Source organism: Cydia fagiglandana, chromosome 11 (assembly GCF_963556715.1).
Source record: "Cydia fagiglandana chromosome 11, ilCydFagi1.1, whole genome shotgun sequence".
In the NCBI taxonomy this organism is placed as follows: domain Eukaryota; kingdom Metazoa; phylum Arthropoda; class Insecta; order Lepidoptera; family Tortricidae; genus Cydia; species Cydia fagiglandana.
Window position 1 is genome coordinate 8,224,239 of NC_085942.1, and position 24,284 is coordinate 8,248,522.

General features: G+C 37.3%; 2 protein-coding genes across 3 annotated transcripts in view; one reads left to right on the forward strand and one right to left on the reverse strand.

Moving 5' to 3' along the window:
- The window catches only part of LOC134668875 (transmembrane protein 184B), a 43,839-nt gene extending 38,157 nt beyond the window's left edge, over positions 1-5,682 (forward strand). The window contains exons 7-8 of the mRNA XM_063526355.1: positions 1,059-1,143; positions 5,513-5,682. Of these exons, the coding sequence (XP_063382425.1) occupies positions 1,059-1,143; positions 5,513-5,667 (240 nt within the window). The 3' untranslated portion in view covers positions 5,668-5,682. The remainder of the gene's footprint in view (positions 1-1,058; positions 1,144-5,512) is intronic.
- A 7,714-nt stretch (positions 5,683-13,396) lies between these two features.
- Positions 13,397-24,284, reverse strand: part of LOC134668871 (dual specificity protein phosphatase 22-like) — a 65,463-nt gene continuing 54,575 nt past the window's right edge. The window contains exons 7-8 of one of the 2 annotated variants that reach the window (XM_063526349.1): positions 21,338-21,527; positions 13,397-19,654 (exon numbers count right to left, since the gene is read on the reverse strand). In XM_063526349.1, the coding sequence (XP_063382419.1) occupies positions 19,627-19,654; positions 21,338-21,527 (218 nt within the window). In that variant the 3' untranslated portion in view covers positions 13,397-19,626. Of the gene's footprint in view, positions 19,655-20,786; positions 20,874-21,337; positions 21,528-24,284 lie in introns of those variants that run through there. The other variant, XM_063526348.1, reaches the window with a different exon arrangement.

A 24,284-nucleotide genomic window follows, 5' to 3' on the forward strand; every position in this document is an offset into this window, starting at 1 on the left:
ATCATCATCATCATCATCATCTCAGCCATAAGACGTCCACTGCTGAACATAGGCCTCCCCCTTGGACCTCCATACGTGCCGGTTGGAAGCGATCCGCATCCAGCGTCTTCCGGTGACCTTAACAAGGTCGTCTGTCCATCTAGTGGGTGGACGTCCTACGCTGCGCTTGCTAGTCCGTTGTCTCCACTCGAGCACTTTTCGACCCCATCGGCCATCTTCTCTGCGTGCAATGTGTATAGTATACGAGTATTACGATACAAATGCGAAAAATAGGAAATTCGCAACGAGTGGCGATAAATTGAATCACGGCCGAAGGGAGTTGCGAATTACCTTTTCGCACGTGTATTGTACAACGTTTTACAGTAAGCACAGCACATATGGCCCTTTAAATTTTTGACATATAGTTCGTTTTTTATTAGCATTAGAAATAAGGTAAACATCTTCTTGATGTGTCTTTTAATTGAAAAACACATTTTAAAAATAAGTTACGGCAAATATGTAACAATTAAGAATCTAATACGATCATTTATATTTTTCTGCTTTCATAAGTAATAGTTATTGATTTTTAAAAAGCGTTTTTCAATTAAAAGACATGTCAAGATCGCTTATCTTCTTTCAAGTTCTTTCTAATGCTAAAAAAACGAACTATAGGCACGTATTATCCTTAATCCCGCCCTACTCGCCCTAGGGTGGTTAAATAACACCATATGTACTGTAGAACTAATAGCTAACGGTCCGAGAGGATTTCATTGGCGTAGACTTTTTACAGTCCTGCCTTGGCCGGGCTCATGATAGCAATAAAGCGTGTAAGCAATCGCGGCCTGCTCCGCTTCGTAAATAATATATGCAGTCCATCTCCAGTAGCTTGGATGTTCATGTATTCAACTGACGGTCTTTCCACCGCGATACAACCGGCTAACATTTTTTTAAATTCATGATAGCATCTAAACTATCATTTGACAAAGTATCGAGCGGGAGGCGATGACTGACGCCATTTGCTCCTGGCCCGCGGTCTATAATGTTTCTCTGAAACTAAATGTTTTTTTTTTCGTTTCCAGGAGACCATGAACCCCAAGGATATAATGACTGACGCGTTCCACAACTTCCACCCGCAGTACCAGCAGTACACGCAATACAGCTCCGGTGAGTACGATACATAGCCTCGCTCAAAGGTTCTACCGCGAAGCACGTTCGTCATGTTACCTCCCTGCCACACTCACACACTCACTCACACTCACGAGTTTACAAGAGCGACAGAGAGGCAACACGTCGGACGTGGTTCGCGGTGGGAACTCAGTTCGCATGCCATTGTAGCCTGATTATTTATTATTTTGCTCGTTTTGTCTAATCTGCCGTACTGTGATAGATTATAGACTTGAATGACTTTGAGTCGTATTCCGTTGCAATAAAGCTCAGAGAAAATTACAGATTTGCTGATGCCATCAGATCAAAAAACGCTATTAAACTGCTAGTGCTAGTAGCTTTGTACTCGTTATATATAGGCGTCATTATCAATACAGAAATAAAGGAAAAGTGATAATAATATAAAGTCAGCTGTCTAAGATACGTATCCACTTTTGTATACTTACAGCTAAAGCTAATATGACGAAGTGGATAGGTTGGGACACTTACTTGTGCTATAGTCCGATTTTTTTAGCATTAGAAAGAACTTCGCAGAAGTAAGCTTGTGGTTCCAAATCCGGCACTTTTGGCGGTAATAATTTGAAGTAAATTATATGTATTGACCATGCTACATTAGATAATTCAATAATTATTAACAATTAAAGAGCCTGATAAAAACTGCACGCTTGCTTCTCTGGAGTTCTTTCTAATGCTAAAAAAAACGAACTATACGTATAGTACTGCATTTGTTAAAACGAACCTAAACGATTATTGTGTAGCATTATTAATGATAATTATATATGACTGGGTTATGTAAACAGTCAACAATATAGTGATTTATGCATTAAAGTTTATTGAAAAAAAAAATAATTTGTTCATAAACAAAATACGTTCCTAATATGTACCTAAAAATAATCAAAATTCACACATATAAATCAACTAAAATGATGTTGATATCAAAATAGATGAACATATTTATAAATATTTTCTAGAGTTATTTTCCATCCATCCATTATCCGTCTTTAGATCGTTAGTAATTTCATAATCAGATATGAAACCGATTTCAAAATAACATTCTACAATACTGTTATGTTTTGTTTTCCCTACTCACCCCGATAGTGTTAAGGCTCATTTAGACGGTACGAGAAGTCGCATGCGAGTTTTATTACATTGCCGGTTTTTGTCGGTCGGTTGAATTGGACGTAACCAACAGTCCGCAATGTAACTAAAATCGCATGTGAGTTCGCGCGCCGTCTAAATCAGCCCTTAGAGTCCTTCTTATGATTTCCATTATTTTCTTTCAGATGTCACTTCTCACCTGCCTTATGAGAAACTATAAGCTCTGCCATAGCTGTGCTGTGCATGAAGTGCATTGCTGTATTTGTGTCCGTACCATACATACATACATACACACATACGAGTAACATCCGAGCATGGAAACACCACTAACATGAATAGTTAACATGATAAGTGTTCCGAGAGCCAAGTATGGTAGTAAATTAAAAAGGAATACATTGATAATTGAAAATATCACATTGTAATCAAATTAACATCATTTTTAGGTATCGTCTTGGGTCGTCCCATTCGTTTTTCGTCAAGTTCTTAAATAAGTCCTATTCTGCATTCGTCACCCATTCTACATTCGTCACAATCGTCGGTGGCTTTCAATGTAGAATGAGTGACGAAAGCAGAATAGGACTAATTTAAGAACTTGATGTAATACGAATGGGACGACCCAACACAATACCCATTTTTACCTCCTTTTTTTGGTACGGTTGTTCGGTGCTCGGCTATTCGAAGTTATGTTAATATTATAATATAATAAGATGTTTTTATTTTATTATTGTAATTAATGAGGTTTTTGGCTAGTCCGACGAAGCTCCTGACAACTAAATAGTTTAAAATTACACACTTAATAAATAATTAACCTGAAAATTATTTTTAGTTGTGATGATGCAGGTTGCTGGGTCATATTCTCTAAATGAAAATACTTGTTAATAAATTCAGTTAAATTTCAGTGTAGATTTTCATACAAAATCGGACTAATCATTGCCATAAGTTAGTTTTCGTACTTACTGCCTATAATGCCTACTCAAAACGGAGTCGTAAGCATTTCGTAGTATTTTAATTTTTAATTTTCTGTGATTTTATTTCTTTCTTTTGTATATTATTTTGTTATTCCGTAGTTAGCGGATAAAATCCAATAGAAAAAGCTAGGCTTGATAACGAAGTGGCGAAGTAATTTTTATTCTTAAACTAAATTTCTTTTTAGGCTAATTAGTGTACCTATATTAGATTGTTTTTTTATTCATTAAATCTGCATGAAGATTTGTATTTGTTGTGATTTCTTACACAGGGTCAAATAGCTTGGGAAATCATGCCTATGTTCATATCCCAGAGAGACCAAAGAACGGTATGTGAATACAGACCACCGTTTTCTGACTTCAAGACAGCTGTGAATATGCTTTGAATAATAGCCCGTCTTGAATGGAAGTAGAGCATAATATTAGTTAACGCGCTAACATTAAATAGTCAAAACCGGTTTAAGCAGACCCATTGGCTAATATATTTGACTTATATATGTATGTAAATTAAAAATGTATTTTTTTCTATTTTAAGATTATTGTTATTTTAATACGTGACTGTTTTAAATCTTTAAATGAACTACACCCCTTTAGTTATAACCGTGCTGTTTAAGATATAAGTTACAGATTTTTCGCAGTTAACAGTTTTAAAAGGACACTTTGTACTTGGCCTCTCACTAATAAATAAAAGTTTAATTTTATCTCTGAATGGACTTTATTTTTAACTTCAATTTTATGAATCTAAAATACCAACCAGCTTTGGAAGGAAGCAATGGAGGTAAGAATCACTTTTCTATATCGCTTCTTGTTAATAATTTGCGTGCATGCTGCATATGATACATGTTTCTCATTGTCATTATTTAGTTTTAAATTTAGTATAAGTAACTAAGTTTTGGAGCATTCCACTTGCTGTCCCGTACAAACGCATTTTATTTCCTGTGTTGAGACTTTTTTCGGCATTAAAAGCAGGCGATTATTTTTTTGTGCATATTGTTGACCATTTGTCATAGAAAAGGAAACTCTTATAACTGCAAACCTTTAGAAAATTCGCGTTTATACGGGACAAACGGTAGACAATTTCATGGAATGCTCCTTTTACATAATATAAGTATTGATCACAGACGTTGTGTCACCGACTGACAAGTTAATTCTAATATATATTGTTTTTCTAATCATAACAATCATACACAACACGATTCAATGCCACTTCAGTTTAATTTCAGCGATCGTACAATGTTACAAGATTTGTAACATCACAATTTTAATGTCACACTACGTAAGAAACATACGAAGCTTACATTAAGAAAGTGTCTTTGAACATTTTTTTTTATATCACGTTATTTATTCACAATGAATAATACTTTTCGACCCTTATATATATCTCTCGTCAGAAATGGGTGCCTTTCATCCCTACTGTTAAAAAGCGCAGAACTTTTGACGAGCTATATCTTCATATTTTTTTGTTTAATTGACTAAAGAAAAAATACGTTTACATTATCTTTTACATAATGTATAGCCAGTCCGATTTGCTAAGATTAAGTTGGCCATAGTTTTAAATGCCTTACTTGATATTAGAAAAGCGGACAAGTTATAACTGACGGAATATTTTTTTACACACTAGCTGTTAGTTAACAGTGTGGGTGATGGTATACGTGTATAGTCAGCGTCATATTATGTAGCAGGTAGCATCCAATTTATTCAAATAGTTCGAGCCATGGTATAATAATATACTCCGTCTGGTACTCCCTTCCCGTCTTTTCGTGGTCACGTGACTGACACAAGCCTACGTTATATGCTACGCTATATGATAATATGCGATAGCGCTATATACTCGTATAGCGGCCATGTTATTGTAACGTAGGCTTGTGTCACTCTGGGAAGAGAAGACCATGTTTTATTAGACTACGAGTTCGAGCTATTTGAATACTTTGGATGCTGCCGAATATACGACACCGACTGTACACCGTTAACGCGACGGTCACGAAACGCACGCTCCGCGCTCGCACGCACAACGCTGACGCTGACTGCCATACATCTGTTTGAACCAATATATGATGTTTCATATATTTTGCTGGTCTGATGATGAAATTTTCTATGGGAGAGTCAATATTTTTTCCTCGTTTTCGGGGTTGATCCCATAGTAAAAGTTGCTCAGTATGACCTAAACATTAATGGGTCTTTTTCTTTGCCTTTCGTTCTGATACATACTGTATGGCGTATGGCGTCGAGTGTGCACGCTCGGAACGTGAGTTCAGTGGCCCTCGGGTGGGTACCAATACCAATATGTAACTGATTGTTCCGTGCAGTGATGCGCGGCAACGCGGCGGCGCCGGTGGGGCGCGCCGACGAGGGCGCGGCGCTGGCGCCCCGGCCGCCGCCGCAGCGCGTCGCCACCATCTCGCACACCCCCAACTACCACGAGAAGACCACGCTGCTCAGCTCCGACGACGAGTTCCAGTGAACATCCTCCAAGGCCACCGGTTGCACGAACGTTCTTTATTCTTTTGTTACAAGGTAATTTTTTATTTGGCTGTAGAGAATCGGATCGGTTTTCAGTTTGTAGTAGACTTCAAATCGACAATTTATGCAATCTGGATAATTTCACAGCTGACCTTAGCTTTGATGCAGAGAACCAATAAACAATATAGTTTGATTCAGACAACCAATAAACAATATAGTTTGATTCAGACAACCAATAAACAATATAGTTCAACCGGAATTCGTGCGTTATTTACCTATAATTATTTTGTCTATAGCTGATTACTTAAATTGACTTTGTTGGACATTAGACCTAATAATCAAAGTTTGTGCAACTGCGTATACTGCTGATAGATGTACAATCGCCATCAGATATAACGGAGCGGCTAAGGCGCTCACAAATATCTGAACACGCCTCTACTGTCAACGAGTTAAGTGCGTGTTCAGATATTTTTGAGCACCTCGGCCGCTCCGATACATCTGATGGCGACTGTACCCAAATGGTGAAATGCAAGATGTATTGGTAAGAGCTTGAATTCATTTCGATGTCAATATTAAGCTATTTCAAGTAAAATTGGGTGTACTATAACGCTGAAGCGTTATACTCTTATACGAATTAACTCTGCCGTAAATAAGGACGTTTATACCTATTTAGCACTGATCATCAGAAATAAAACCACATTCACGGCTCCTCTTCACGTTGGGCCAACGCCAACGCCAACGAGGGACGCAGCCATGCGGTAGAATGAGGTAGCAATATCACTTGCTCCCTCTAACGCATAAATGCGTCCCTCGTTGGCGTTGGCGTTGGCCCAACCTGAAGAGGAGCCTTTAGGATAGTTCAGAGCAATTCAGATCTTTTTACAAGTTCTAAGTGTCATAATAACGTGTATGTCCCATTGCTTACTTTTCTAAAAGAGTAAAAATTATACCATTACCTTGAAAAAATCTGTGCATAATAATTGGGTAAAGGCTCACAAAGCATGAAGAAAAGTGTTTCTTCCGTATTTGATTCGTAAGAAATATAAAATGCTTGCCATTAATTGCCAAATCACCATAAAAAGTAAATTCATCAACATATCATGAGAACTTATGTTATGGGCAAAAATATGAACGGCCAAAGAATTGTTTTTCATATAATATGAGAAACTGGGACTATTGTATAATAACGATTAATGACGATTAAATATTAAAGACCGCTAACTTCATAAAATAGTTTAAATAGTTTTTTTTTGACACTATGTACACATATCGACCTAGCCCCAAACTAAGCAAAGCTTGTACTAGTGTTATTAAAGATTCAAAATGGTTCTGTCATAACTATTTTTGCACTGGGTCCTCTCTTTAAACTGTAGGTACACCATAATAAAACATTTGACCGAAACTTCGAAGAAATTAGTACCTCACAATTGCATGGAAATTCTTTATTATTTAGTCGTCTCTAATAAATGTGTACCATTTGCCTTTCGATGTGTTGATATAATATATTGTGTTATATTTAACAAGGATGATGATGATACCCCGACGACCACGGCTCGAATAAAATTATGTGTATAGATTTGTAAGTAGAAACTGTAAAATGATTACAGAATGTACAGATAGTGTATTCATGTATACAGTAACATCATAAAAATGCGTTCTTCGTAAAAAGCGTCACGTGTAAATAAACTTGCGATATTTTCACTTCTATGGCTTTTGTCAGTGCCATTAGGGTAGAAATCCAATATTAAGATATTGGTTTTGTGCCAACGAAAATGATGTATCTACCACAAATGAGAAGGATTCATTCACATCTGTGCCCGGCGGCGACGAATGGGAATGAATCGTTCCCATCTGTGCCCGCCTCGTGAACATGGGGCGTGGACAAATAGGAATGCACCCAAATGTAACTATGGAATCCCATAGTCGACAGACAGGGCATTGTCGCCATCTTGTGAATGTAGTCGGTTCAACTATTGTTAGCCAGGCTCCATGAAACGTGACGCATTTCACGAATATCCTGTTGCCTATACAGGGTGAAATCAGAGACGTAATCTGAATTACAAGACTAGTTCCAACAGATTTTTTATTCATTGTAAATAGAAAATAATGAATATGATACCTGCTGACTTGAACTGCGTACACTCCGAGATATTATGACATACTTACCCAATACCCATACAATCTATGTTTTGAATTTACACGGTTTACCTACCATGATTTGCAGAGATATTGTTCTTATATACAAATTCATAAAATAAATGAATTACCTAATAGTCTGAAAAGCTGATTTATGATTACATCTCTGATGTCACTGTGTATGAATTATTGAATAATTAAGAATTCCTTATGTATTTTATTCATATTAAGCACATTAAACAGAAAAGTTTTAAGGTATGATCTCGCTTGGCACGCTTCTGCAGCGCATTAATAAAATAATTGCATTTAAACGTTCAACAACTAAGGACCACAGTTTGCTATATTACTTTTTAGACAAGACATGAAGCGTGCTGTTAATATCGGTTTCGTAAAATTCATATTAGACTTCTATTTACGAGTATGGATGTCTGTTATAATAAACCTTATCCATGACTAAATACGCTTCATAATGCTTCGCCGTCCAGTTCCAAAATTCTAATATATAGGAGAGCAAATATAATGTAAATATAAATAAAATGAAAAAAAAAAAACAATTCAATTATAAATAGGACTGGTTAGCTTTATTAAAAGTTGCGTTTCAACGTAATAAAAATATTCTTGATCGAGATGTGTTCAATTTTGTAATATGACGAATGTAATCCAGTTACTACAGATAATCACGAGTTTGGGCGATGACGGAGTACGCAATTTTTAATGAAGGTTAGCATTTTTTATTATTCGCTAGTCTTTGATATACAGTTATTTGCTCGACTATTCCGTGTCACTGTTTCCGAGTTCCTAAATATACAGGGTGATCAATCCAAATGGGTCAGTATGGAGAAGTCAGAAACTATAAGAGATAGCGAAATCTGTTCTTAGGAACCATGGCTTCGATTTTAGATTTAATAATAATGGCATTCAATTTTATTTTTAATCTGTCATACATAACCGGGATTCGAACCTGCTCAATATTCTTGTTGTTTGTTTGTATGGCAACTTTTAAACGATGCGTGATAGGTGGGGGGTGCTCGACCAAATATCATAGAGGGCCCCGAGACAAAACAAACTACATTAAAAAAATTCAAAATGGCCGACTTTTTTTTAATTTTTTCAAGTTGGTCCGAGCGCGCTGAGATTTGGCATGCGGCGAGCCTGGGGGCCCAAAATTACCATGCCAAAAATTTTTTGGAAAAATCCAAAATAGCGGCGGACACGGGCAAAGTCAAATTTACAAGTAGGTTAAGCGAGCCCGAAGAGCGAGCTTCAGGCCGGGAGGCCAAAGGCTGACCCTGGCGGAGGGCCGAAGGCCCGGAGTTTCCACCCCGACTCCCAAAACGCGACTCCCAATAGGAAAAGTGTTGGGTCGTGTTTAAGCTCCAACTTCCCCCTCTCGTGTGACGCTTCGAGCCTTCGGCCCTACGCGGAGCTCGGCCTTCGGCCTTCGCAAGCCTGGACGCTTCGCCGTCGGGCATTCGGCCCGACGGCTTCGCTCATCAAGACAGTTGAGTTGGTATGGTAGAACGCTTGGTAGCACCCCATTCACGCAGCTCGGCCTTCGGCCTCGCGTTTTGCAAGTCGGGGTGGAAGCTCCGGGCCTTCGGCATTCCGCTGGGGTCGGCCTTCGGTCTCCCGGCCTGAAACTCGCCCTTCGGGTTCGCTTACCTACTTGGAAATTTGACTTTGCCCGTGTCCGCCGCCATTTTAGATTTTTTCAAAAAAAATTTTTGACATGGTAATCTTGGGCCTTTAGGCTCGCCGTATGCCAAATCTCAGTGCGCTCGGACTAACTAGAAGAATTAAAAAAAAGTCGGCCATTTTTTTTTTTTTTATGTGGTTTGTTTTGTCTCGGGGCTCTCTATGATATTTGGTCGAGCACCTCCCACCTATCACGCGTTGTTTAAAAGTTGCCATACAAACAAACAACAAGAATATTGACCAATATTCGAATCCCGGTTATGTATGATAGATTTAAAAAAAAATTGAATGCCATTATTATTAAATTTAAAATCGAAGCCATGGTTCCTAAGAACAGATTTCGCTATCTCTCATAGTTTCTGACTTCCCCATACTGACCCATTTGGATTGATCACCCTGTATAAAAAACAAAGAAGCAGTTGTGTAAGTATGTAGATAATTCATAGATTTTCTTTCGCACAGATTATACAAAGCTTACAAATTGACATTTGCTTTCCATGACAATAACTTTCTTTTTATTTAACTGAGATTTAAATGCAAATTGATATTTAAAACGACCGAAGCATTTACATAATTAAGTATCACAAGTATATGTTGGTGTTTAAATATTTGTGTAGACGTTAATAGGAAATCGGTTACCTAGCAAGGAAATTATTTACCAGTTGACTTAAGTTAGGGCACAACACTCGCTTTCCTAACTGCGGCCACCTTAATTACTTTAAGAGGCCCACTGATTTACAGTCTGCCGGACGGTATCGGCCTGTCAGTAAGAACAAAATTTTGACAGTTCCGAACAACTGACAGGCCGATACCGTCCGGCGGACTGTTAATCAGTGGGCCCCTTTAGAAGAAAAAGTGACCGATATGAGGTAGAGTAGGTATTGGGTTGGGTATAGTATATTCATTCACGTAAGGATCGCTTATTATCTCCTACTGATGACTGGTGCGCTTATATCCTCGTGAATTGTCTTTGAATATCTATGAAGCCTTAACTTGGATAATTATTTGACAGCCAATCACGAAATTATAACAGATTTTTTATTAAACCCCTAGGTAACCTATGAAATGAAAGCCTACCTATAAATAATTAACAGTTGGTCAATGTTTTTATTAAGGTATTTCAACTGTATTTTTGTCATAAGTGCCAGTAGGTATAACTAATCTTGTTTTAACTAGATGCGTTAATATAGTTATGTTCAGTTTCACTAACGTTCCTTATTTTCTCTAGTAGGTACTTATATCAGGCGTGGCTCACTCCGCGATTTCGTCGCTTTGCTACAGGTAGCTAAAAGTACATCCGTTCGACCCCAATTTTGGGGATTGCCATAAGCCGCGCGTGGCGCTGTCGCCACCTAGCGGCCATATCTGTGCTGATCATGACAGACGCGTTTTGTTAGAGAGTGAGTCTTCTGTACCTAGTACTATTATTTATTCTGTGCTTATATGTCCAATGCTCCACCCACCGTTAATATCAAACCTATTGCAATATATTGCCTTAAAGATATTTTTGCCTCTACGCCTGATCTTTACCTATTTATCTGTTTTATATACGTACAATTAAACATATACTTACATTAAATTAATGTTACTTAATACTTTAGTTGTCAATGTGTATATGTTAACGTTAGATTACAAATGCGTAATTTATAATTTATTAAGTATCAAGTATGATTGTATCATAGAATAGGTAACTTAACATCGATTTCAAATAAAAAAATACAATAATGCCTATTCAACACAAAATCGAGTGATAATTTCTAGACAAAAATATATTTTGTCCCCAATCAAACCATACTTTCTACTTATTATTTTTGCATTTCATTTTTGTAGCATCAGCATACAAGCCCCTTGCTTGCTAGAATTAAAGACAATTTTTTCGAACTTAATTCTAACGTTCGCTAAATCAGTTTTATGGTTATGATTTAACTTATGGTTTGTATTATAACAGGCACTATTTGTATTTTTATCATTTGAAAAGCTTTATTCTCGCCAGCTATTAAGCGGGCATTACATTATACAATTTGCAGAGCGCTAATTAAGTGTTGCTCGGCGAGATAAACAAGAGCTTGTTCATTACACTACACTAGCTAGTGACGCTAGTTAGTGTCTTATTTTCATTTCAGCAGTGATCATCTTTCGAATCGAACGTCGCGTTTCGGTCGAAGGTCGCGTTTCAGTCGAATTCTTTGTACATTTCGAGAAGCACTTTGTTACCATAATTTCTAATGTCTTTGTATTTGTAATCTTTATGTTTTTTATCCCATAAAAATGTCATGGCATGTCTTTATAAAGTTCATGATTGAAGAAGAAGATTTTAGCAGTAGGTACTTCCTTTTCCCTAGTCTGTGGCTGCGTCATTTTGAACTGAAATGCAATAACTAAAACAATAAAACATCCATCATACATCATACGCGTGTTCGAGTGCGTCGGTGGCGTGCCGACAACTGACCTTACACAGTAAGCGCTAAGCGCGCTAAAACCATTTACACTATGCGTTCTAGTGCGCTAGATAGCGTTAGTGCGGCAGAGCACATGCGATTGCACTAGATTGGGTCTCTAACTGGCTAACTGTCTTTACACTATACTAAATTAGTGCGCTAACTCAGCTAGCGCACTGCAAATTGTATAATGTAATGCCCGCTATAGGCTAATCCACCTGTAAATACTCGCTATCATTTATTTGTACATCGAGCATCGCCCTCCACTCGACATTTAACCCGCCGCATTTGTTACATTGAGTTGTTAGATTTTTATAAAAAAAAAAGGTATTGACGCTTATTTTTTCGTAATTTATGGTTGTCAATTAAAGTTAAGTAGGTCGACGTTGACTTGATTTTTGTGAATAGGTACTTTACCCCAATCAAAGAGGAGTGATATTGTATGGAAAATCCTTTAGGCCCCCCCCACATCTGGCGTCTTTCGAGCGTCGGCGTCTGTCGGCGTCGGTCCAGCGCTATGAAAAATGACGTCGCTGCGCAGTTGCGTCGACGCTGCGTCGACGTTGCGTCGACGTCGGCCATAGAATTGTAGACGCCGACGCTCGAAAGACGCCAGATGTGGGGGGGCCCTTAACCTATCCCCTCGTACGGTCAATAAATTTAGTTTCGGTACCATTTCGTATCTTGTCACAGTAAGGTAGAATGCGGTCGTTAGCGTCTTTCATATTGATGGTCACTGTGACAAGGTACGAGATGGTACAGAAATTAAATTCTTTGACTGTACTTACTAATTGAAATGTGGTTTTGCAATTTGCAACACATATTGGGGAACTATTGATATATGTCAACTCCTACATTGATTAACTTATAAATTATTGAAAGGAATGGAGGCGATTGATAGGCCAATGTAATCTAGATGTAAGAATGCTTCCTTCATTCCTGATACAAATTCAAATTATTTTTGTAACTGAAATAGCAAATTTGAAGGTGCAATACGACAGTTCATAAAGTTTTGTGAATCATTGTTGAATGAAATTTTAACAGATAATGTTAGATATATAAATTAAAATGTTTTAGCTCCAAGTTTTAATATAAGTAAATATCTACATAACAATATTGATATATTATGAAACGTGTTTTATTTTCCTTCATACCAATTAAGCTTTTAAGTTTTTACTGATAAAGGGCATTATCTATTAAAAGGGACCTTATTGTCGATGGCGCTTACGCCGCGCAGCGTCACGCGGCACAAATGTATAACGGAGCGTCGTTAATAATGGCGTAAGCGCCATCGACAATAAGGTCCCTTTTCATAGATAACGCCACATATAGTACTTGAACCCATGAAAGCCTCGGCAAGTGTTGCCTGTAAAAGAGATTAAAAGTGTCGATTATATATTGAAGGGAACTTGAAAATTAGTAGGTTTAACCTAAAATGTACCTAAATGAAACAAACTAGTTTTTATAATATTTTTTTATTAAAAATATACGGTTACAATCACACCATGTCGTTTGTTGGCATGGCATTATCATACATTATTGCTTTGATTTTAAAATTATTCAAACTTCAACAAAGATCCACAATTTAAGTGCATATGGTAACACAGGTATAAAAATATTTTTCAAAACTGGGATTTCCAACAATGTGTTTCCATAAATATTTAACTCTCATATAATCGTTATGAATCGGGTGTAAATATGAACCAAGACTGTTTACCTACGGTTTCCATACATATAAGAATGTAAAAATACCGATCTTTCTGATGTTCCACATAACACTTCAACTACCTGACAAAATAGTGCTCTTAAAATTTTCATAAAATATTGTCAGTTATGATGGATCGAGGTAGGATAACACAGGTCTTCATTATTTCTTTGACAGATTACTTTCTTAGTCTGCTTACTTTACCAAGGGTCGTCCAACTACATAGGTGCAAAGTTGCGGATTTTTTTCAAAATGTTAAAATAGTTCTCAAAAATTACGGGAAAATTTCACAGGAAATAAATGAAGCTTTCATTTTGGAAATGGAAAAATGAATGCCCATACAAAAATAAGAGATGTTTCCGAAGTTTTCCCTTGTAGAAATTTCGTTATTTTGGAAACTTTCCAACAGACATTATTGCGTCCAACTGACAGCATGACTTTAGAGCATTAGTAGTTATTGAATAAAAGGAAAATTCTACTAAAGGCACTAGAGTCGGACCAAGAAAAGTCTGCAGCAGAGATAATAGCCCACACAGTGCAAGTGTCATTTATACGTCATAATTTCATAGAAGTTTGACGTTTAAAATAACACGTGCACTGCGTGGGCTATCAAATCCGCTGCAGACTTTTCATGGAGTGACTCTCCTAACATCACTTGGTAAAGTAAACAGGTTTAACGGTACTTATAAAAGCGATTGAAAAATATGCTATTAATTAAGAAAGGTGCCGCGAACTAAACATAAAAGCTAGAACTACCCCAGCAGTCATGTTTGTTTTAAATAAGCAAGTGAGTTTAGCGTTTTGATGTGAAAATGTAAAGAGATTTGTACTTGGATTTGTCACAACCAGAGCTCGGCAGGGGTGAGCCGTTTTGACGTCACTTATGTCAAGTGTAGATTTTAATATAGATACACCTTAGAAATAAATATTAAAAATAAACTTTATAAATTATAATTAAACTAAAATGACAATGCCATATGTACAAATAAACTTTAATAGTAGCATATGGATGGATATACATATTATTTGAAGAGGTTTACAAAAAAGCTTGCTATAAATTTTTTTGTTTTAATGGCGACGTAAAGATCGTTGCGGAACGGCAGCCTAAATAAAATAATATCTTTAGTTATTAAACTACACCACATATACCATCGAATGACAAGGCATGTCCATGTTGTGCAAACTCTGAAAACAGCTCACCCCCGCCGAGCTCTGGTCACAACTTTAACTAGGCGTACAGTTAGCGAAAGAGCGGTATGCACCATTGCATAGAAATTTCTATACATGTGTAACTTTTCTTCGGAGCTGCCTATCCGTTTAAGAAATTATTCTACAAGGCGAGGTAGTTCTAGCATTCAGAATATAAAAGAAAAAAGTTTCCAAATAATGAAATACACGACAGGTACACGAATTTGTAACAAAGCTACAGTGGCAGCATTTCTTAATATTAGTAAAATTATTAAAAGCTAATCACCTAAATGCCACCGTGCTAAAGGCATCTAAATCACAATTCCTAATCAGGCTAAGCCCTAGCGAGACGAGAGAGAAAGAGATATGCAAAAGTTCACAACATAGTTTTTAAGTCCACCACTCACTGCACCGAAATCGTTAAAAAATTCTTTTGACTTTTTAAAACCGTATAACTCATCGATCGTATAATATGTACTCTATGTAGAGAAGTAGACTTCATTGAATTAGTGTTTGCGCATTTGTTTTTGGAGTTAGTTTTTTTATACGAGTTTTTTTTACTTTACTCGAACAAAGATGCTTGATTCCAATCATCGATTTAGCAGTGAGTGGCTTTCGCGTGTCACTTACAACTTAATTTATAGGTACATAAAATGTTCCTAACTTTGACTTACTCGTAAATGTAGTGGTCTTTATATTTTTTGGAGGGTATTCCCCAATTATCAATAATAAAAACTGTTGGAACGTGTTCTGTTATTGATTCTAAGTATCCCCAGCCAACTTTTTTTCAAATTCTTCCATGTACAGACTTTCGACCCTCTTCAGCTTTATTATATGTATAGATATGTGATTGAGTTCAATCTGGCAAACTTGTTAGGTTGGTACCATTTTAAAGCCATCTGATTTCAATATTCAATTTTCAGTAGATACCTACCTGAATACGCATAAAATTTTCTTTTGAAGATGGAAAGCTGTTCTGTAATCTAGATATAGTTTTGGGGCCAGTTTCTCTAAAGCTTGTAACTTGTAATACAAGCGGATTTCTCTTTTTGACAGCTTGTGTTAGAAAGGGATTTTCACTTGTATTATTACAAGTTACAAGCTTTTGAGAAACGGGCTCTTGATTGGTACCTGTAGGTACATTTGCTCAATATTTGTTTGACAATATTATGTTTGTCAGTTGTTTAGTGACACGCGATAAATCTTAAACTATAATGTCAGTTGTAGGTAAGATTAGGGAGAAAGTTCTTAGAAACTACTTACAATATACGAGTAAGCACGCATCAGCTAAATTATACTAGAAGTGTGCAAAAAGAACGGACTGGGTTCACAAATTTGAGCAATGACAAAATTTTTACATAAGTACCATCACGCTCTGCGATTTTTGCGCCATTTAGGGTCCTACCTATTGGTTGTTTAATACTTTTACGCTATAGAATTTTCAATTTAGTAGGAACCCTAAATGTCATAACAATCCCGTGTGGTGACTGTACATTTAAAATGGATGATGATAAATAAAATCGGGTTTTGACTATGCGCGAAGTGCCTGGCCGCGTAGCCAAGATGCCGATCGCTTACGCTCCGTAGCGATCGAAACGCAACTGTCACTGTCGCACTAATATGGAAGAGTGATAGAGAGACATAATGGTTTTCGTTGTCGAAGCGATAGCGATTGTAACCTTGGCTAGGCCGGCAGGTAGGAGAATTCGAACTCGATTTTAAAGTACACGCTGTAGAAATAGCGTGAAACTTCTCGGGGTTCAAATGTAACCAATGAGTAGGTATTACCGAATTGAAAAAGGCGTTACAGCGCGCCTTATAGCCAATCGATTAAAGATAGTGTTTTAATTGCTTGAAGGCCGCGTAGCCAAGATGCCGATCGCTTACGCTCCGTAGCGATCGAAACGCAACTGTCACTGTCGCACTGATATGGAAGAGTGATAGAGAGACATAATGGTTTTCGTTGTCGAAGCGATAGCGATTGTAACCTTGGCTAGGCCGGATATCTACCTACTAATTTGTTTTGCAATGAGATGCGTCATTAATTCATTACTTTTAATCGTTAATATTGCGGCAACCAGACAAATATAAAAAGGTGCGAGATCGGAAAGGAGGATTTAAAATTTTAAACCATTGATCATTAGAATTAAAGTTAAGATTCAAAAGGGCATGAATTTGAATGACACGCTATCTATAATTTACAATTCATATAAATAAGTATAAACTACAGCTACAGTTTAATCAACTTTAGAATAGTTACTCGTATCCGTAAATCTGAACCAGCCAGAGCATTATACTTAAAATAGCATCATATAATTTATATACAATTTATTTCGTTAGCTCCATCACATTATGAATTATGTTATATCGTTATATATCCGTTTTTATTTAATTCGACTTATTAGCAAATGGACTAAAGGCATTTTTACGTACCACGCACCAGATAGATACAATTAAAAATGTTGCGTAAAAAATCATTCATGGTCATCGTAAAAAATTTTTTATGGCAGAAAAATTATAATATTAAATGTCGCCTTTAGGCGATGATTACATTGATACAAACAGCGTATAATCATTGAATAACGTTGTTGGTACCTTTCATTTCCCCCGTAAAATATTTTAAATCATAATATATATTTTAGGGAGCTTCTCAACTCAACTACCAAGTATTCAGATCAATCAGTATTTTATTTGCTAGCCATTAGAAAAAGTTTTACCCAGCGGTGTGAACGGAAAACAGGTAACACATTGTCTCGTTTACGTGTATTCACTGTACCTATGTTTCTTGCTCGACAATACAGTTCTTCTGTAACCACTTCGTTCGTTCGTCTGTTTGCCTTTCTATCGTCCGAAACGAAATAGCGATAGAATGGCAGATAACGAAGATTTGATTCAAACGTTTGTGGTAGGTCGTCTGGCACCTAAAAGCGCAAAACAGACATAACACAACTTTCAGTGCTCACGTGCGTATTCCCACTACATACATATAAGGGGCTACGCAGTAGCACGTCGCATGCCGTAGGGACGCCGTAGCGACTTAGCGACACTTACACCATCCCACCAACCCGGGGTTAACCCTTTAAAGTTTAAACCTTTAACCCAGTATCAAATTGTACTGGTAACCATGGGCAACTCCAGGTTTAATCGGTTAACCCCGGGCTAGAAGGGATGTGCAAGTGGCGCTAACGTTTTAAAAAGGTTAAGAAATATTTTGGTAACATTATTTTTTTAAAGTGGTTTAACTTGCCCTAGATGCTAAGAATAGGAAGAGATATAGCATAGATTGGACCTAAGGTAGCCGACCCTTTCACCCCCCTCCCTCACTTTTTGGGGGATATGCCCGATCTCGTGGCTACCGGACCAAATCAGCTTTGTTAGACCTAAGGAACAATCGTGCTAAACGGCATCGTCTGAGATTAAAGTACATCATACAGCTCCATACATTTCTGCTCATTACCAACCCTACTAATAGGTAATGTCTTTAGATTCTTTCTTACATTAGTAAACTCATGTTGCATTAATTAATCAACCGTAAGATGTTTATTGGAGAAGTAGAATACAAACTAAAGATTTAAGACGAAGTCGCCGTCAACATGTCCCTTTAAATAATTACCGATAAGTAAATTATTTACAATACAAAACAAAAACTATAATTATTTATACATATATAATTAGCACGTTTTGTTGAGGAGCGGTACTTAATCACAAGACTTAACATTTACGTCGCTCTAAGGCAATTTCAGCATCATCATTCGCTCTAAGACAATAGGGCTGTCTCGTATTTCAAGTCCTTACCAACCAGTGGTCATACTCGTATCATGTCCGTAAGTTGCCACGACACTTTGTACTCAAAATACAATTTGGTACAACCTTTTCGGTACACTTCAAGTTTGTGCAGAGGTTAATTCGCCTATCAATTTTTGAACCAATTAAGAAATGCTTTTGTGACTACAGAAGTGACAATATCTTGATTAAGAGCCCTTCAACGTGCACACTAGCGCCACAGCTAAATAATCGTGATTATTAAAAATTTTACGAAAGATATTGAATAAAGGGGGCCGACGTACTGTATTGTGTATTTAAGTACCTACCTTTTGAATACATCAGACTAGTTTTTATGTTGCTGGTTTCGTCAATCTATGCGTCCAAAGTTAAAACAGCCGTTTTTGTTTTGAGTTCCTAGATCGACGAAACCAGCAACACAAAAACTAGTTTGATGTATTCAAAAGGTACTTAAATACACAATACAGTACGTAGCGGCCCCCTTTTTTCAATATCTTTCGTTAAATTTAAATAACCACTATTATTTAGCTGTGGCGCTAGTGTGCACGTTGAAGGGCTCTTAAACGTTTATCGCTCAGAATAAAGACCACATAGCTATAACTTAAAGATTTAGGTTCAAAGGTTAACGGGTTTAAACATGATGCGTCTAGATCTAGCGAACCGTTGCGACAAGCACGGGAGCAATAAAAAATGTTTCACAATTGGCGCACTAGCGACGCTTCCATCAGATCTGCGCACCTATATCCTCTAGCCGCCCATACGTCAAACCTTGCCAAGCAGAGTGAAACTTTATTTTGTCAACACAAAGTTTAAATTAAAATGGAACAGGAGACCTTTTTATAGGTCTCTGGGCGGGTAGAGGATATCCGACATTTTAGTTTTGATGAAGTTAGTTGACATAGTTAGACTGGAAGCTGTCGGCGCGCTGGCGGGCGGGCGGGCAGTCCTTGTGGTAGTAGCTCGGGGCCACGGAGGCCTGGCGCAGCGGGGACTTCGGCGGGCCCCGGGCCGCGTGCTACGAGCACCGCTGCACTGCTCGTGACCTGCCGTACAAAACAAAGGCTAAAAGGTACAGTTAAAATAAGTAGGTAGTTTTTTGAAATCGGGCTCAAAGGTAGCGCGTTAAACTATGCTTGCAGAAGTAGTGTCATCGCTAAAAAGTAATGATTAGATATTTCGCTTCCCGAGTTTTGTAACAGCATGTAAAAGAGGCCGTAATCTTTTGAACTTAATGAAAATGTTTGAAAATTAAAGACAATAATTTAACTCTAAATGTAACATAAAATAAACAGTGATTTCAGACTTCAAATTATACCTTAGCACGTCTGTACCAGACTGTTTCGATAAGTGCTCATTTGAAAGGCAAATAAAACAAATTCAACACAAATAAACGGAATGTTCAGACTTGTAATAATAAGACGTTGTTACATGTTTTATACGAGAAGCAAAATGAGCAAACAAATCCTTACATTAAACAAAGAACCATTGGCCTTAAATAAAGGAAGCCTGCTGAATCATTTGCAGAGTTAGCATCTATTTTCTATCATTCCTCAGTAGGAGCCGGGAAAATCCGCCCACTGTCCAACTAATCCAATCGCGTATTCGAAGCGCATCGTTTCAAACTATCCAATAAATGTGAACTACGATTACGTACAGTTCTTAATGAATCCCATAGACACGCTAAAACTGGTTCGCCTGAGACGTTACACTTATAGCGACTTGAATTACAATAGATATTAAGCGAGATAAGGATATATCGCAGACTCGCTCAGACAATGACTTAAATGTGTCAAGTCCGCGCTGAATGCTTAGCATCGGCGATGAGGAACAAAAGAAAATGGATTGTTTACTTTCTCAACGCCATCTCGTTTTAAAAGTGAACTTTATTTTCTTTGTTGAAGGTGGTGCGTAAAATGGCAACCTGAGGGCCTAGCCAAAGTTACAATCGCTATCGCTTCGACAACGAAAAACATTCCATATTAGCGCGACAGTGACAGTTGCGTTTCGATCGCAACGGAGCGTAAGCGATTGGCATCTTGGCTAAGCGGCCAGGTAATCTTCTGAATATTATACGAGTATATACCTAGTCAATTAGACAACACATTCTTATTGCTGTAGTAACAAAGGTGTATTAAAATAAGCAGTTGAAATAAAAAGTGTGACAATGATAACCTGGTGATAGAGCGTGCTAAGGCAGGAGTGCATGGTCACATGGAGTCAGGATCCCAGGTCACCGTGGGTACTACCCATGCGCAGCCCTTTCTGTCATGAACGAAATAAAACAATTAGATAGAAAAAAGCAATGAAGTAATTTATTAAAGATACATAACTAAACTATCATTTTAACAAAAAATTTCAATATCTTTAATGTCAAAAACACATGTCAAAATATACGATATAAAATAAAATTAAAAATCCATAACATAACATAACTTACACTAATTTAAAAAGCAATATACATATACAAATTTCAAAATGGTGTCAAACGGTGATAACGCTGGCGTGGCTGGTACGTGTACTCGCTACCACCTACCGCCATCTTTGAGACTATTACTTGCGTAAGTGAACTCACCTCTGGTGACCACGATGAGGTAATCCAGGCGGGGACGTGGCCGGGCGATAACGCTGGCGTGGCCGGCCCGGAGGCGGCTCGGCGACGCGTATATTCGTTACCACCAACCACCTACCGCCATCTTTGAGGCTGTTACTCGCGTAAGTAAACTCACCTCTGGTGACCACGATGAGGTGATCCAGGCGGGGACGTCGCAGGCGACAACGCCGGCGTGGCTGGCGCGGAGGCGGCTCGGCGACGCGAATATTCGTTACCACCGACCGCCATGGTGGTGCCGCCGCCTATGGGGTCCGTTACTCGCGTTATGCTGATGCCGGAGGCGGAGCGGGTTGGGCGGTGTGTTGCTGAAACATAAGGTAGTTTGTTATGGATAAAATTACTGGGGGTAACTGCACAAAAGATCCCTATGGGTCGAAGTGTATCCGCAAGGGCCCCCGAAAACAATAAGATAAGATAAGATATGGATAAAATTTAATTTTAGAGCCAAATCTTAAAGAGAGAGAGAGAGTGTCTTAACGATGAAAATTTCTCACACATTTATTTTTACGAAGATTTTATTGAGATAGAGATAAGATACCATAAACAATGATTAAAGAATTAATTCTTATTATTATTTATTCTATTTTCTTTATTTATTTTTCGTCTTAAGTTAGGTTCTTTATAATACGAATATAAAAGTAAAATATAAAAACACAAAACAATAAAAAATGCATATAAACACATTATAAAAAACCTGTTATTTATTCTTATTATTAGTTATTTTTATTTATTCTTGATGAATTAGAATCTCGCGGTAGAAGACATTAGTGTCAATATTAGCATCCCGGACACACGCAACACTAAAATTTCCCAACAATGCCTACCTAGATAATTTTCAAAAAAATCATATAATTGCGTAGCCCTGCCGAATCTGATTATTAAAAATACAATTTATAAAGCCCACTAAATATTTATATTTTTTATGCTCTCATTGCTGATGAGTGAGCCCAGGTAGACAAACTCTTTTACACATTCGAGGTCTGACAGTTCACCAGTCCGTACAAGCAATCCAGCTATAATATAACATCTCTAAATTCAACTAAAATGATAATTTGACTGATGTGCATGTCTAAGATAAATTGCCTCACACATAGATCATTTTATGATAGATTATTTAAGTGGAAGATAAATTGCTTCACCAAGTGCCACTTCGATTCAATTGGTTTTGCTACGAAGTTCGTAGACCTCTACGACGTAGAGGGCTACGAGCGTAGACTTCATAAATAGGACAAAAACAACATCTTGACATTAGGTGTTAAGTATTCTAGCTCCGCTATCCTCGTTAGTTTTTAAAAATGGCGTCGCAGGGTTACAACAAAACAAGATAAAAATATATAGGTCCACTAACTATCTTTGACATTCTCCATTGTGCAAGTCCTTATATCTATGACATAAGGTATATTATTGCTAAGCCGTATGAACTCTGGGGCTGTGGGTAGTAACCACTACATCGCCTTAGGGCAAACATGGAGTCGACGAGGCGAGTAAAAGAGAAAATTGTTTTCTGTCCGCCGAAATTGCATGGCTTTTAAATCATCTATATTTCGGCTATTTATATGAAAGGACTGCCCAAATAAATGTTATATTTTACTTACAGGCATATTCCAATTTTAATTTGTATATTTAATTATTGGGATCGGATCTGTCAGTGTCATAAGTGGAATTTTTGGTTGAAGAAAATCTTGAACCTAAAGATATCGTGTTAACGCAGTCAACGTATATTAAGTGATCTCACATACAAAGTTATGATATATGTACTCGCAAAGCAATTCCACTTATCTTAATGTAACAAACATGTTTACTGAGCTACCCTCGACCTTGTGAGGACAGCGAAAACACGAAATGACACACCATTCCGAGTAGCTTTATTTAGTATTTTTGTAACTGGTTTATTTTGATTTCTTGTAACTGATCTCATTTGTAACTTTATTATCAAATACTTACAATGGTTGCTATGGCTTGACGCCTACTTCATGACTTTACGAAAACGAATGTTTTAGCTTAGAAATAATTTAGTAAATCAGCATCGCGAGCAAGAAACTCAGCCGCTAACTCGAGGCCGTGGGAGTGGTGGATTATGGTGGAGACCATGGAGGGAGATCGTTTGAGGCCCTACTTAATCAACCCCACAGGCCTCGGCCTATACACGGTGTAACATGAGGAAACCGAATAATTTTAACCACGCATTTCTGAGGTCAAAAGAAGTAAAAAATGTAATATGAGTTTAGGTCAATTTCGCCAAAAAAAATTTTTTTTTTGTTTTGTTTTTTCAATTTTTTGAATGTATTTGTACATAAATAATAAATGTTATTGGTAAACTTGTCACTTAAAATTGATCTTTACATTTTTTTTTCGTAGAACCTACTTTTTGCAAAGTGTTACTTGTTACTTTTTGACATCTATCAATGACTACGTCCCATAGCAGCAACATCACCATCAAAAAGGCCTTTTACACTATGTAACAATAAAAACTTGTTTTTTTCTTAATTAATAATATCTCTGAAACTAGGCGAATTTCAAAAAAGTTTATAGGACATTTTTGTCTCTAAATATGATCAGGAATACGCTGTTAAAATTATTCGGTTTACTCATGTTACACCGTGTATATAACCCGAGGCTGTAGAAATGGTAGACATATACAGCCGTATTCGAACAATGAGATACATGATATAGGGTGATGGCACCAGTAATGGACACGGCACCAATTATGGACATTTTTTACGTTGATCGAATTTATTAAGCAACTGTCCCAACATTTTTCAACTGGCAACACTAAAGCATAACCAATAGACGTTTGAGCTGTCATTTTGACACATGTCACCAAAATCAGCCGTTTTGTTCTAAGATGGCTGCGAAGTAAAATCTCGTTGCGGGCGGTGGTCATTAAAATCCGTTATTGTTGTTGAAATCGTTAAGGAGGTGAGTACATATTTGTGCATGGTGTTATCTTGTGTTATGTTGTAATGAGATTTAATGTTATTTTTACTGAATAATACTATATTGCAAGTAAATTGAGCTAAGTTGAATATGTCCAATCACAGCAATAAGTTTTTTGTGGGGTT